Below are 15,776 nucleotides of genomic sequence, written 5' to 3'. Positions count from 1 at the left end.
TAGCGGGGTTGGGTTGTGGGTAGTGGTGGATGGCAATGGTAGTGTTTCAGGGGCACCCAAAGGTGCTAGATCTCGTGTGGGGGCTGTGTCCTCCCGCCCGTCCGGGTACGCTATGTAAGCGTACTGGAGGTAGGCGTGGGTAGTGGTGGGTGGCGAGGGAGGTGTTTCGGGAGCACCCGAAGGTGCGAGGTCTCGTATGGAGACTGTGTCCTCCCGCCCGTCCGGGTACACCATGTAAGCATACTGAGGGTTGGCATGGAGGAGGCTCACCCTCTCGACCAGGGGGTCCGTCTTATGGGACCTCATGTGCTTCCGCAGTAGGACGGGTCCTGGAGAAGTCAGCCATGTCGGTAACGAGATCCCCGATGAGGACTTCCTGGGGAAGGAGAACATTCTCTCATGAGGGGTAGCATTGGTGGCTTTACAGAGCAGTGACTGAATGGAATGGAGCGCCGCAGGGAGGACTTCCTGCCAGCGAGAGGTCGGAAGGCCCTTAGATTTCAAGTTTAAAAGGACTGCCTTCCAGACCGTCGCATTCTCCCTTTCCACCTGGCCATTCCTCCGGGGGTTGTAGCTGGTGGTCCTGCTTGTAGCGATACCTCCCGAGAGCAGGTACTGCCGGAGTTCGTCGCTCATAAAGGATGAGCCCCTGTCGCTATGAATATAGCTAGGGAAACCGAACAAGGCGAAGAGGTCATTCAGACATTTAATGACCGTGGTACTGGTCATGTCTGAGCAAGGGATGGCAAACGGGAAACGGGAGTACTCATCAATTATGTTGAGGAAGTACACATTGCGGTCGGAGGAGGGGAGGGGCCCTTTAAAATCGACGCTCAGCCGTTCAAAGGGGCGCGTGGCTTTGATCAGGCTTGCTCTGTCTGGCCTATAAAAATGCGGTTTGCACTCGGCACAGATTTGGCAGTTCCTGCTCATGGTCCTGACCTCCTCGATGGAGTAGGGCAGGTTACGGGATTTGATGAAGTGAAAAAACCTGGTGACCCCCGGGTGGCAGAGGTCATTGTGGAGGGTCTTCAGTCTATCGACCTGCGCGTTGGCGCATGTACCACGTGATTGGGCATCTGGGGGCTCATTGAGTTTCCCAGGCCGGTACAAGATATCGTAATTGTAGGTGGAGAGTTCGATTCTCCACCTCAAGATCTTGTCGTTCTTGATTTTGCGCCTCTGCTTATTATTAAACATAAAAGCTACTGAACGCTGGTCAGTGAGCAGGGTAAATCGTTTTCCGGCCAGGTAATGCCTCCAATGTCGCACAGCTTCCACAATGGCCTGGGCCTCCTTTTCGACAGAGGAGTGTCGAATCTCGGGGCCCTGGGGGGTCCTTGAGAAAAAGGCCACGGGTCTCCCCGCCTGGTTAAGGGTTGCAGCTAGGGCAAAGTCGGATGCGTCGCTCTCCACTTGGAAAGGGATGGACTCATCCACTGCGTGCATTGTGGCCTTCGCAATATCTCCTTTTATGAGAGTGAAGGCTGCACAGGCCTCTGCTGTCAGGGGGAAGGAGGTGGACTTGATGAGGGATCTGGCTTTGTCCGCATAGTTGGGCACCCACTGAGCATAGTACGAGAAAAACCCTAGGCATCTCTTCAGTGCTTTTTGGCAGTGGGGGAGGGGGAGCTCCATAAGGGGGCGCATCCTGTCGGGGTCGGGGCCGATGACTCCGTTCTCCACTACACAGCCAAGAATGGCAAGGCGCTTGGTACGAAACATACATTTGTCCTTGTTGTATGTTAGGTTCAGCCGCTGGGCCGTACGGAGGAATTTCTCTAGATTAACATCATGGTCCTGCTGGTCGCGGCTGCAGATGGTGACGTTGTCTAGATAGGGGAAAGTGGCCTGGAGCGCGTTCTGATCGACCATCCGGTCCATCTCCCGTTGGAAGACTGAAACCCCATTGGTGACGCCGAAGGGAACTCTGAGGAAGTGGTAGAGACGACCGTCAGCTTCAAAAGCTGTGTACTGGCAGTCCTCAGCCCTGATGGGGAGCTGGTGGTATGCCGACTTCAGATCAATCGTCGAGAACACCCGGTATTGTGCTATCTGATTGACCATGTCAGATATGCGGGGGAGTGGGTATGCATCTAGCTGGGTGTAGCGATTGATCGTCTGGCTGTAGTCAATAACTAGGCGCTATTTTTCGCCAGTCTTCACTACCACCACTTGTGCTCGCCATGGGCTGGTGCTACTTTCAATAATCCCTTCCTTCAGGAGTCTTGCTACCTCGGATTTAATGAAGCTCCAATCCCCGGCACTGTAACGCCTGCTTTTGGTAGCGATGGGCTTACAGTCGCGGGTGAGATTAGCGAACAAGGAGGGGGGGGGACTTTAAGGGTGGAGAGGCTGCAAATGGTGCGCGGCGGGCGGTTTAAAAGCTGCTGGCTGCAGACTGTGAGTGGGGGGAGGGGTCCGTCGTACGCTAATGTGACACTCTTAAGGTTGCACTGAAAATCCAACCCCAGTAGAACGGCAGCGCAAAGATGGGGCAGGACCAGGAGTTTAAAATTTTTGTATTCTGTGCCCCTTACTGAAAGGGTCACTACACAGTAGCCACCGACGTCCGCTGACTGGGCTTTGGAAGCCAAAGAGATCCGATGTCGCGTCGGCAGTACCGGGAGAGAGTAACTGCGCACCGTGTCGGGGTGGATAAAGCTTTCCGTGCTCCCGCTGTCAAAAAGGCAGGTAGTGGCGCGGCCGTTTACCTTAATGTCCATCATGGACCTGGACAGTTGATGAGGGAGAGATTGGTCCAGCGTCACGGAGGCCAGCGTATGGTCGAGCGAGTCGATGTGGTCGTCAGATGAGGCGGTGGTTGAGTCCGGGTCCCCCGTGGTTGAAGTTGGAGTCGTCCGAGATGGCGGACAAAATGGCGGCGCCCATGGTCCCGATCCCCACGCGGCTGGGGGAGCCCAAGATGGCGGACAAGATGGCTGCCCCCACGGTTCGCACGCGGCGCTGCTGGCATTAGCGGTTTTACCTTTGCAGGCACTGACATAGTGTCCTTTCTTCCCGCAGCCGGAGCAGGTAGCGTTTCTCACCGGGCAGCGTGCTCTGGGGTGTTTAGCCTGTCCACAAAAATAACATTTCTGTGCCTTGGACGTCGCAGCAGCAGTTGAAGGTGGCGGTCCCATGACCCAAGGTTGTGGCGTCCATGTTGCGGAGCGGTCAGGGGAGAAGGCGTCCATATTCCTGTGAGCCGCGTCGAGCGAGAGCGCGAGGGACACTGCCTTTCTCAGGTCCATTTCTCCCTTTTCCAACAGTCTCTGCCGGGAGTAGTCGGACCTTAGACCCGCAACGAAAGCATCTCGGATCAGTCCCTCCGTGTGTGCTGCGGCTGATGCTTCTTTGCAAACGCAGTCTCGGCCGAGTATCCGTAGTGCCCGTAGGAAGGCCTCCACTGATTCCCCGGGCTGCTGTCTGCGGGATCTTAAGAGGTGCCGGGCATAGACCGTATTTACCGGGCGTGCGTATTGCCCTTTTAGCAGACCGATAGCCGCCGCATAGGTCGTCGCGTCCTGGATTATTGTATAAACTTGGTGGCTCACCTTTGAGGCCAGGATTTCCAACTTGTTTTTGTCCAGGATCACAGTTGAGGCTTACAGGTAGGCCTCGAAGCAACGCAGCCAATGCGCGAATTTGGTAGCCGAACCCGCTTCTTGGGGGTCTAGGTCCAGGCATGTTGGTCTGAGGGCTCGCAGCAGCTCCTGTTGCTCAGCGTTTGGTGCAGCAGCCTGCTGTTCAGCGTTTGGTGCAGCAGCCTGCTGTTCAGCAAATGTCGACATTTTGTTTTTGCTAATAAAATTGATGCGCTATCAATTACTCATAAAAGACTGAGAGTTAAGAGAGTAACTAAAGGCTTTTATTAGCAAAGAACAGAGCATGCCTCTCGTGGTTGACTGTGTTCCAAGAAGGCAGGGGGCTGCAGGTCAATCACCTTTATACCTGGGCCTGTGGGTGGAGCCAGCCGAGACATGTTGAGGCATGCATAGGTACAACAGTGTGTACCAACAACAACAACAACAATAACAGTGGCTTACCACACGGCTATAAACTCTTGAATGGTGAGATGCGGGAATGTGTACACCACGCTCTGGACAGAATCATCTCTCTCCAAAAGTTCCATCATGAACCCAGACAGGAACTGGGAAGATTGCAGATTGTACTTGATCAAACCTCCATTTCTAAACACAATCTTCTTCATGGAGACTCCTGTGAAGGCCATCTCACCGATCTTCAGTAACACATTGTAAGGATTTCGGGGGCTTCGTTTAAACTGGTTTAAGGTAATCTACCTGGCCAGCAGTCTTTTTGCTGCTGCACTCTAAACCAATTTACAAACAGCGGTTTCTAATCGCTACCCCTCCTTTAGTTCTGAGTGGAGGAACTTATAATTAATGATATTAAAACAGAACACGTGGTTTGGATGAGAGAAAATTATCAAGCTTTATTAACTAAAAGAAACTACAATCACAATATCAAACTATCCCACACGAACACAGTAAAATTGTAAAACTATATATTAAGGGGGTACACACGGCAAAAACGAGGGGTACAATGTCTACAATGTTATTTAAACAATCTTAGCAATTCCCTTAAATCACCATCCCCCCTTAACTCCTGCTAGGTTGCCTTGTTGAGAGTCAGAAAATCTCTGCTCACATGGTCCAGCGAAGAGAGAGAGAGAGAGAGAGGAAGTCAAGAGAAAGAGCTGGCTTCAGCATCTATCTTTATACCTGCCGTTCTGCCTTGCAAGGGCTGTGTGCAAAATTAACCCCAAAGCTGTGATAGGCTAACTCAAAGTGGTTAGATTGAGTTAATGTGATTTTCAGAGCTCCCTTTGCTGAAACAAAAGGGAGATACATCTGCTCCATTGTCCAGTACTGGGTGTCTTAAAAATCCTTTCAAATGTTAACGCTTCCCATTTAAGATACAAAAAGTCACTTCTGCAGTTTAGATGTCCTTTGGATCCACTCGACATACAAACAAATGCTAATAGCATTCAATTGCTTTGTAAACAAAGCATTGTCCTTTGTCTTCATTGAACCTTGCTTCCAGACACAGAAAGCTGCATTCCAAACCTCTTTTGTCCTTCGGCCATGTGGTGTGACAGCCATTTTATCTTTGGAAACTTAAAAGCACCTCGCTCAGAGATCCTTTAATCAAAAAAATGAATCTTCATAACTGTAAATTATTGCGAATTCTTACAGTCCGCCCTTGGATACTTCCAGTTTGCTTGTAGTATCCTCTTGAAGAAATGAGCAATAATTTCTGACCCCCCACAAACAACCATCCCCTGTATTTACCTAATAGCTATCTGCCACTGATCCCCGTCCTGTCTATTCCCCTTAAATTCAAGAAAAAATCCATGGTACGGTAGGCATCTTACAGATACTTCAGTTTTCACTAAGGGGTCTCATACCCCTACACGCTTGTAAAATTATACAGTGTAAACCAAATTTACAATCACCTTTTTTTTTACATCATAAGTTATTACAAAATGTTGCAATCTTAGCTACACAATGTACTCAAATTATCGCAAGCACGGAGAGGGTCCTACACCTCTGCTCAACTTGAAGTTGTCACAAACTGGTCCCAAGCACGGAGAGGATCCGGCGCCTCTGCTCAACTTGGGGCTGCAACACAAAATACAAAAAATCATTAAACAACATGCTTAAATGAACCCCGATCATCACGTGCCGATGATGGGTCACGAAATTCGAGTGGGTATTGCTCCTCCCACTCGGGCAGTAAAAGTACCTTCCACCCCCCTTTGATCAGCTTAAACTTTAAAACAGGCAGAATGGATTTAGCGACCAGGCTGCTCCGACAGCCCTGAGCCGTTCCCTTGTCCTTTTGTGGAGGCGGGGTACCCCTCACGTTTAAAATTACCTTCCACAGACCGAGACCGGGGAGTATGGGCTCTCATGACTCCCAGTCCCTCCCCCTCCCGTCTTCCCTCGACTGGCTGCAGAAAATGATGGGTGCCTGTGTGGCGGCACTCCCTGGCCCCACACTGATCCGGCCACCCACTCATCCTTCCCAGCCACAACTTATCTTCTTTGCCCGTGGGCCCCCGGGTGAGTTCCTCCCTCCCCCGACCGCACCCACGCGGCTCTTGGGTCTCCCCCTCCTCTATACAATCATTCCCGGGCCATCACCACCCACCCCCGGGGAACGCGTCCCTATGACCAGGCGCCCGCGCTTCCCCATCGTGACTCCTCAACAGCGAGGTCTCCTGCACGTGAACTTCAGTCAGGATAGTGCTGGGTTGGGGGCCATGCCCCACCCAGCTGGGGCCATCTCCTCCCCGTAGGAGGAGTAGGCAAGTTCCTCCGGACGCTGTCCGGTTTTTCCCGAAGATCGCTGTGGGGTCTCCTGGATTCGTCCAGTGGCGAGGTGATCCCCAACATTCCGCATCTTCATTCGATGTCCAGCTCGGGCTGGGCGAACATGGCTGCTTCATTTTCCCATCTCCTGCGAAAACATAAAAGGGACATGCAGCCAGGTCTCACTGACCTGCTGCCTTAGGTGGAGACATGGCTGGGTCCCTCGACCTCGGACCAAAATACAAACATTTGGCACACATGTAAACTTAAACTCTTTGAACTTTCTTAACAAACTAGTTAAATCAACAAAACTTAAAATACACCTTGGAGGCAAGCTAATACACACACATAGCTATAATACAAATGCCGCCCATCTCCGGACGGCCCGTCTAATCTCTGGCACTGTCGCAGATTGCTGCTGGCTGCAGCGAAGCTGGACTGCCTCCTGTCTCTGGTTCCCCACAGCTTATGGCTGTTGAGTGGGGGCCTCTGTTCTCTGGCTTCTCTCTGGCTCGGGAAACCCACTACTCCACTGTAAAGTGGGTGACCATGCTTTCTTAGGCTGGGGCACCCGCTGAGACCTTCTGAGGGGTGTCTCTATGGGGGAAACTTTGGCTGGCGGACCCTGAGCTTGGGTCACAGCCCCAGCTGGCTGGGAACCTTCTCCCCCATTCCCAACTAGCCTGCACTGTACCTGGCAGCCTGCCGGTGCAAATCTCTCTCTGGGTTTGTCTGCTTTTCCCTGGAAATAAGTCACAGTTCCTGTTTTTGTAGGCTGTGAACTTGAACTTGCATGGACAGCAAACTCATGTTCCCTCACCCAGGTGGCTTTAACTGGGGAATTTTGGACCTGCCTTTTTCCTGAGGCCAAAACTATCCCCTGCGTGCCTCCCTTGTCCTGGATTTCTGCTACTGGGCCTGCACTACAGGGGTCCGAGAACTCTCCTCTCCTGTTCCCTGGCTTGAACAGGTTATCCTGAATATGAATGGCTTCTCCCCCCCACACAAGCCACAGTGCTTGCCTGTGAACTCGAACTTGCTGTGGGCTGAGGATTCCTATTCTCAGGCTCACTCCTCACGGGCGGACCGTACCTCCGTTGTTGGAGGGGGTACACTGGTCCTGGTCCCCGCCTGCCTAGCGGGACCTGCTGGTGTTCTCCTACCACCCCATTGTCCACCTCTCCTCGCTGCCAGAGCTCCTCAAGACCCGTAGCTGTGGGCTGCTGTCTTGGGATCTCTGATTCCCTAGCCAGCCTTTCCCTGGCTGTTGCCTGTGGGGCGGTTTGATTTGGGCTGCTCGTAAAATCCAGCTGACCTGCCTTCGGGCTGATCAGACAAATCATCCCCCTTGATGCATTTAAAGCCATGTTAAGGCTTTCTATCTCTGCACTACAGGGGCCATGATCTGCTTCCTCATACCTTAGGGCACAGGCCAGCTTATAAGCTGCCTTTGCTTCCCTAAACCTTTCCTCCTGCTCTCTCTTCACAACCTTCCTAACCCAGCCACCTATACCCCGATAGGTCAGCCTACACGCTGCTGCTAACATCCGCAGGGCTACCCACATACTGAAAACAACGAGAGAAACAAGAGCTGATGCTTTCACCAGATCCAGACCACTTATTAAATCAAAAACTGCCTCCAGTCCTACCTGGCTCGCCATTGTAAGGATTTCAGGGGCTTCGTTTAAACTGGTTTAAGGTAATCTACCTGGCCAGCAGTCTTTTTGCTGCTGCACTCTAAACCAATTTACAAACAGCGGTTTCTAATCGCTACCCCTCCTTTAGTCCTGAGTGGAGGAACTTATAATTAATGATACTAAAACGGAACACGTGGTTTGGATGAGAGAAAATTATCAAGCTTTATTAACTAAAAGAAACTACAATCACAATATCAAACTATCCCACACGAACACAGTAAAATTGTAAAACTATATATTAAGGGGGTACACACGGCAAAAACGAGGGGTACAATGTCTACAATGTTATTTAAACAATCTTAGCAATTCCCTTAAATCACCATCCCCCCTTAACTCCTGCTAGGTTGCCTTGTTGCGAGTCAGAAAATCTCTGCTCACATGGTCCAGCGAAGAGAGAGAGAGAGCGAGAGAGAGAGAGAGAGAGAGCTCACCTTATCGTCCCAGGAAGTCAAGAGAAAGAGCTGGCTTCAGCATCTATCTTTATACCTGGTGAGCCCCCCTGCCGTTCTGCCTTGCAAGGGCTGTGTGCAAAATTAACCCCAAAGCTGTGATAGGCTAACTCAAAGTGGTTAGATTGAGTTAATGTGATTTTCAGAGCTCCCTTTGCTGAAACAAAAGGGAGGTACATCTGCTCCATTGTCCAGTACTGGGTGTCTTAAAAATCCTTTCAAATGTTAACGCTTCCCATTTAAGATACAAAAAGTCACTTCTGCAGTTTAGATGTCCTTTGGATCCACTCGACATACAAACAAATGCTAATAGCATTCAATTGCTTTGTAAACAAAGCATTGTCCTTTGTCTTCATTGAACCTTACTTCCAGACACAGAAAGCTGCGTTCCAAACCTCTTTTGTCCTTCGGCCATGTGGTGTGACAGCCATTTTATCTTTGGCAACTTAAAAGCACCTCGCTCAGGGATCCTTTAATCAAAAAAATGAATCTTCATAACTGTAAATTATTGCGAATTCTTACAACATCACGGGGGTTTTCAATCTCTCGGCCATGGTTTTTCAGAATGTTGTAAATATAGGAGGAATACAGTTGGGTGATGGTCTTGGGAACTCGCTGCTGATTCCTGTCACTTGGTGTAAAGGAGGGACCCAGTGACAGCCTGAGGATCCAACAGTAGGAAGGGTTGTAGCACATGGTGTACAGGATCTCGTTCTCCTCCACATGTTTGAAAACAACTGCTGCCACCCTCTGATCTTCAAAAAACATGTTAAAATATTCCTTCCGTTCTTCACCAACAAATCCCAGGATTTTAGCCTAGACACTGATCTCAGCCTTTTCCAATAAACGTACTGTAATGCAGTGGGGCGGCTGGTCACTAGCACTGAACATCCTGGGAGCAGCTTGTGCTGTATTAAACTGTACACAATGTCAGACACTTCAAACCAGCATTCGGGATCAGTGCACATGTACTGAGGTTCTGTATTTCTCCGATTGTCAGCAAAATTGATGCTGTCCTTGAATTCATCCAAACCATTCAATATAAACAGCAATTCCTCTGGGTTCTTCCAGAGCTCTCCCAGAATATTCCCAAAGTAAGGATACAGATCCAGTATCAGATTCCTTAGGTTTATTCTACAGTAAATAGCGTTCAAATCCCGGAATTTAAAGCTGAAAACAAATTGAAAGTGTGGGTATATTTTCCCAGTGGCCCAGTAATGAACAATCTTTTGTACCATTGTTGTTTTTCCAATCCCCCGGAATCCGCTCACTGCTGCTGAACTCCCAGAATAGGATTTTCTCCGGGAAAAACTGCTCTGGATCAATTGATCAGTTCAGATTTTTTCCAGTTCTCTCCAGAGATGTTTCTCTCTCCGGTCTTCATGATCTCGGCCTCTTGCCAGCAGTTCATGTTCTACAAGTGTCCGATCTCGGACCGTTAGCTCAGCGTATCGATCAACCAGCTGGAAAACCTTAACCTTCTCCTGTATTAGGATAGTGTTCACTCTCAGTGTGTCAGTTTGTACCCGGAGTGTTTCCTTGTGTTTCTGTTGAACATCTTCAATCAGAAAGTGGTTCTCAATGTTAGTTGTATTGACAAAAAAACAACTTCTCCATACTATTTAATGTTCAGTAAAATATTGCAAGATTTAATTCACAGCTTCAATAGAGGTGTGAGTAGAAATTAAATTCAGTTAATGGAAACCTCATTTGAAAGTGAACAATGGCTGAGAAAAGTTTCAAATCCTCACTTGATTCTAATATTCACTGAACATGGAGATTTCTATGAAAGTGATATTTGCTCTATAATGGCCATTACTATCCGGCCTGCCCTGTACTCTCGGCAGCTATTATAAATCCACACATCATCCTGTTTATACGGCAGTAGAGGTTCTAGTGGATCAATCTCTGAAACCGTCAGTGGTGCTTCCCTTCTGCCACAGTGGAAAACGGGATTGGTTGCTCACAGAGAGAGACAATGTGCAGATGATCCAGTGTTACTGTATCAGACCTTGAGCATATTATCTGGGTTAGTGTTGGGTACTGGGAGGGGGAGAGACTGTGAATGTACAGAAGTTCCACCGTTAGTGTGTCAGGTCCTGGGCAGGTTATCTGGGGTAGTGTGTACAGTAGGAGAGGGACAGACTGTGAATGGACAGAAGTTCCACTGTTAGTGTGTCAGAACTTCACCGTTTCCTATTTCTCAACGATTTTTCCGAAAGTTTATGCTGAAATAGAAGCACAGGGGCAGAGTAACTTCCACACCATGCTCAAGGTTCTTTCATTCAGTGTATCAGGATCCTGCCAGGTGTGTATGGAGTTACACAGTGTATCGGGATCCTGCCAGGTGTGTATGGGGTTTCACAGTGTATCAGGAACCTGCTAGGTTTGTATGGGATTTCACAGTGTATCAGGGTCCTGCCAGGTGTGTATGGGGATTCAGTGTATCAGGATCCTGCCAGGTGTGTATGGGGTTTCACAGTGTATCAGGATCCTGCCAGGTGTTTGGAAGACTTCACAAGTGATAGATATCAGCAGCTGAATTTAGTGAAATAATGTCACAACCGCATATTTACAGGAAACGTCAGAAATGGCCTGAATTGTAACTTGAACCTAAACAGAATAGATTTGGATTGTTGACAAATCTAAATGATGTCCAATCTCATTTTTCCAGGTTTGAATTTCTGATTCCCAGATTCTGACAACCTCTAAACAATTGGCCACTGTCAAACATTCTGATTCTCAGATGTGAAATAAAAGTTTTTAAATCTTCATTTCCTCACTTACCTTTCAGGTGCCTGGGTATTTCGGATAAACCTCGTGCGATGTTCATGTAATCAAATGGATCAGAACCTGTTTAAATCAATTAACTTTCAGGAAATCTGATCTGTGTAATAGTATAATAAAGTCTTCAGTTTTTAAATTAATATTTGAATTTTGTGTGTTTTTACCATACCAAGTTCCTGTATTTCTTTCAGTATTTTGTTCAACTTTGGTGCCCCATGGCACATTTTCACAAAGGATTCCCACATCACCCTCCGGGCCCGAGAGCCTTTCTCCATCACCAGATTTAGGAGAAGTTTGGAACTGTCCGCCCGGTTTCCCTTCTCCACGAGATCAGTGACTTTCTGTAAAGTATAATAATGAAAATCTTGAGGAGCGAAGCGAAAGATAAACACTGAGAATGAGAAGGAAATGATCTGCACAGTGATGGGATCTCCCAGTTGTTTTGAGCTGAGAAAGCAATCACTGGGCCGGGTACTGACCCATTCTGAACATGGGCTGAATATTCTGTAAACATCTTGATTCACCATTAACGGGAAATAAATGTGATGAATTATAGTTCTTGGAGACTGAGGAATCACTGAGAATCTGCAGCTGTTTTAATGTGATTAGTTTTCTCTCTCCATTCGTGTCCAACATGATATCAGCTTACTGATTGACGATATGATACACTCGTTTCTCACATGTTTTCCTGCTGCCCCACTTTGTGATTTAATTAGAAATAAAGCTGCAGCGAGACTGAACCCCAGTTACAGGGAAGGGACGAATCTTAAGTGAGAGAAGCAGATAGAAAACTGCCTGAGAAATTATCGCTGACTAATTGAAACAATCACTGTTGATGTATAGGGCCGGAGAATCGACCAATTAAAATAAAGATGAAAAATCGAATCATTTGTTCCCTCGGTAATTGAAAAGTTTGACACCCATTATTTGACACATCCGCTGCCAGTATGAACCCTCGGTAACTGGGAACAGATATCCAGCAATGGGGTCGGTGTAGTCAGGACTTTCTTCATCAAAGCTTACATTTATATAACACCTTTAAAGCAGAAATGAAAACGTCAAACGGCACTTCAAAGAGGTGCAAACAGACAATGGACACAGAGACGGCGAGGGGTGGAGAACGAGAGCGTGTTGGTTATATTACTGGACCAGTAACGATATAGAGACGGTGAGGTGTGGAGAACGAGAGCGTGCTGGTTATATTACTGGACCAGTAACGATATAGAGACGGCGAGGCGTGGAGAATGAGAGTGTGTTGGTTATATTACTGGACCAGTAACGATATAGAGACAGCGAGGGGAGAATGAGAGTGTGTTGGTTGTATTACTGGACCAGTAACGATATAGAGACGGCGAGGGGAGAACGAGAGTGTGTTGGTTATATTACTGGACCAGTAACGATAAAGAGACGGCGAGGTGTCGAGAACGAGAGTGTGTTGGTTGTATTACTGGACCAGTAACGATATAGAGACAGCGAGGGGAGAACGAGAGCGTGTTGGTTATATTACTGGACCAGTAATGATATAGAGACGGCGAGGGGAGATCGAGAGCGTGTTGGTTATATTACTGGACCAGTAACGATATAGAGGCGGCGAGGGGAGATCGAGAGCGTGTTGGTTATATTACTGGACCAGTAACGATAGAGATGGCGAGGGGAGAACGAGAGCGCGTTGGTTATATTGCTGGACCAGTAACAATAGAGATGGCAAGGGGAGAACGAGAGCGTGTTGGTTATATTACTGGACCAGTAACGATATAGAGATGGCGAGGTGTGGAGAACGAGAGCGTGTTGGTTATATTACTGGACCAGTAACGATATAGAGATGGCGAGGTGTGGAGAACGAGAGCGCGTTGGTTATATTATTGGACCAGTAACGATATAGAGACGGCGAGGGAGAACGAGAGCGTGTTGGTTATATTACTGGACCAGTAACGATATGCAGATGGCGAGGGGAGAACGACAGCATGTTGGTTATATTACTGGACCAGTAACGATATAGAGACGGCGAGGTGTGGAGAACGAGAGCGTGTTGGTTATATTACTGGACCAGTAACGATATAGAGACAGCGAGGTGTGGAGAACGAGAGCGTGTTGATTATATTACTGGACCAGTAACGATAGAGATGGCGAGGGGAGAACGAGAGCGTGTTGGTTATATTACTGGACCAGTAACGATAGAGATGGCGAGGGGAGAACGAGAGCGTGTTGGTTATATTACTGGGCCAGTAATCCAGAGACAATGGTTCAAATCACATCATGGATGTTTCATGAATTTGAATTTATATTTGAACTTGAAATATTTCAAAATAAATAGCCGATATTAGTAAAGATTGTCGGAAAATCTAATGCCCTTCTACGTCTGGTCTACACGTGACTCCAGTCCTTCACCAATGTGGTGGCCTCTCAAGTGGTGGAGAAAGCCTCTGGAAAGAAAGATATAGAAGAATAAAACCGGGCGGACCGCTCGGCTTCGGCATTGGATTCGGACACGGCGAAGGAACACCCAGCCCAGTCAATCCTGCAAAGCCCTCCTCACTAACACCTGGGGACTGGTGCCAAAGTAGGGAGAAGTGGACCACACATTAGTCAAAGAACAGTGTGATGTAGTGATACTTATAAAATCATAGTTATTAGCCAACGTTTCAGGCTCCTTCATCATCAATCATCGGTATTTCATGTCCCACCGGCAGGACAGACCCACCAGTGGTGGGCCACAGTGATATACCCTCAGATGCAAGTGCCCTGGAAATCATTAACATTGACTCCGGAGCCAATGAAATCTCATGACTTCGGGTCAAACATGTGCAAGGAAACCTCCTGCTGATTACCACCTACCACCCTCCCTCAGCCGATTAATCAGTACTCCTCAATTTTGAACACAACTTGGAGGAAGCATTAAAGCTGACATAAGGTCCAGAATGTACAGCAGGTGGGAGATTTAATGCCTAGTTCCCCCGCATTTTGTTTGTACAGCTCCAACAATAATTAAAATCTGAAGGAATGAGACTCCACACTTGTAAAAGCTAATTTTCTGTGCCAGAGAGGTTGTTTGTCAGTAATTAAGACTGATCACGCCGTTAAACAAATAAATACACTGGAATAGGCAAGACCTGACTTTTCCTGGCAAGTATCTCTTAGTTAAGTACAGCAATGTTAAGCCATTCCATGCATTTCAATGTCGAGTCTCTCTCTGAGATACCGTTCTCGCGCAGCTTTGGGAGCAGCAAGGCAACTCGGACAGGACCTTCCCGATTTTAGTGTTTAACTCCGCATGTGCGGTCGCTGGAAGTTACTGTCCAATTTATACTTTAATAACAGTGAGCACTGTTAGCCCCACCATTATTTCTACCGCAAAATCTAGCCTATTACAAGAATATGAAACTGCCACTATGTCATCCCCCAGTCACTCACTCCGTGAACAAAATGGTACAGAAACCAAACCATTAAAGTGAGTGGATGGAAAATGACAGGCTGAGAAATGTCAATTTCCTCATGTTCCCCCCTAGGGAGTGACGTTCCACACCAAGTGCACAGGGGCAGGTAATTTACCCAGTTGTGTACAGGTTTGGACACTCCATTTATTGGATGTAAAAGAATGGAAAAACTGGCATGCAATTGCACTGGGATGTTAGCATGGATGTGGAGTTACTGGTAGAGAGTGGGATTTGAGAACATTGGGCTCATTCCACTAGAGGTGAGCAGATTAAGTGAGGAGTTGCTGCAATCTTCAGATTCTGAAGAGTTATGATCAAATAAATAGTTACTGATAGTTTCCACTGATTGCCCAGAGGGCACATATTTAGGCTAATTTGAAGAATGGGGTGAACGATGATAAATTTATTTACACACGAGATGGTTAGAAAGCAGAATTCAATCGCACAAACTATTGTAGAAGCAAGTCGACATTTTTTGATAAAATCTATTTCTATTGCTGCGTGGATAGAAAGGAATGCTGGAATATGGGGAGTGAACAGAAGATTACACCTGGACTAATTGGGATACTGACCATAATGTGGTCAGCAGGTTGGGATTAGACTGGGTGGGATATTAACGGTAATGGGTAGTGAGCAGGAGATTGGGATTCGACTAAGTGGGATAGTAACGGTAATGGGTAGTGGACAGGAGGTTGGGATTAGACTAGGTGGGATATTAACGGTAATGGGCAGCGAGCTGGAGGTTGGGATTAGACTAGGTGGGATATTAACGGTAATGAGTAGTCAACAGGAGGTTGAGATTAGATTGATAGGATATTAATGGTGATGGGTAGTGAGCAGGATGTTCGGATCACACTAGTTGAGATATTAACGTAATGGGTAGTGAGCAGGAGATTGGGATTCGACTAGGTGGGATATTAACGGTAATAAGTGGTGAGCAGGAAGTTGGGATTAGACTAGGTGGGATATTAACGTTAATGGGTAGTGAGCAGGCGGTTTGAATTAGACTAGGTGGGATATTAACAGTAACTGGTAGTGAGCAGGATGTTGGAATGAAAGTAAGTTTCCTAG

The 15,776-nt window shown here is 47.7% G+C and overlaps 2 protein-coding genes across 2 annotated transcripts in view; both read right to left on the bottom strand.

The window, feature by feature from the left end:
• LOC147092777 (NACHT, LRR and PYD domains-containing protein 3-like) overlaps nt 1-9,252 on the bottom strand; it is a 29,368-nt gene extending 20,116 nt beyond the window's left edge. The window contains exon 1 of the mRNA XM_085975682.1: nt 9,074-9,252. Coding sequence (XP_085831808.1) covers nt 9,074-9,252 — 179 coding nt within the window. The remainder of the gene's footprint in view (nt 1-9,073) is intronic.
• LOC147092776 (uncharacterized) overlaps nt 4,431-15,776 on the bottom strand; it is a 41,346-nt gene continuing 30,000 nt past the window's right edge. Inside the window, exons 4-6 of the mRNA XM_085976024.1 lie at nt 11,441-11,612; nt 11,272-11,337; nt 4,431-10,042 (exon numbers count right to left, since the gene is read on the bottom strand). Coding sequence (XP_085832150.1) covers nt 9,819-10,042; nt 11,272-11,337; nt 11,441-11,546 — 396 coding nt within the window. The 5' untranslated portion in view covers nt 11,547-11,612 and the 3' untranslated portion in view covers nt 4,431-9,818. The remainder of the gene's footprint in view (nt 10,043-11,271; nt 11,338-11,440; nt 11,613-15,776) is intronic.

The sequence above is a fragment of the Somniosus microcephalus genome, unplaced genomic scaffold (genome assembly GCF_052327205.1).
Source record: "Somniosus microcephalus isolate GS21.2 unplaced genomic scaffold, FLI_Smic_1.0 unresolved_chr2, whole genome shotgun sequence".
In the NCBI taxonomy this organism is placed as follows: Eukaryota; Metazoa; Chordata; class Chondrichthyes; order Squaliformes; family Somniosidae; genus Somniosus; species Somniosus microcephalus.
This window is presented reverse-complemented; position numbering and strand designations above follow the sequence as displayed.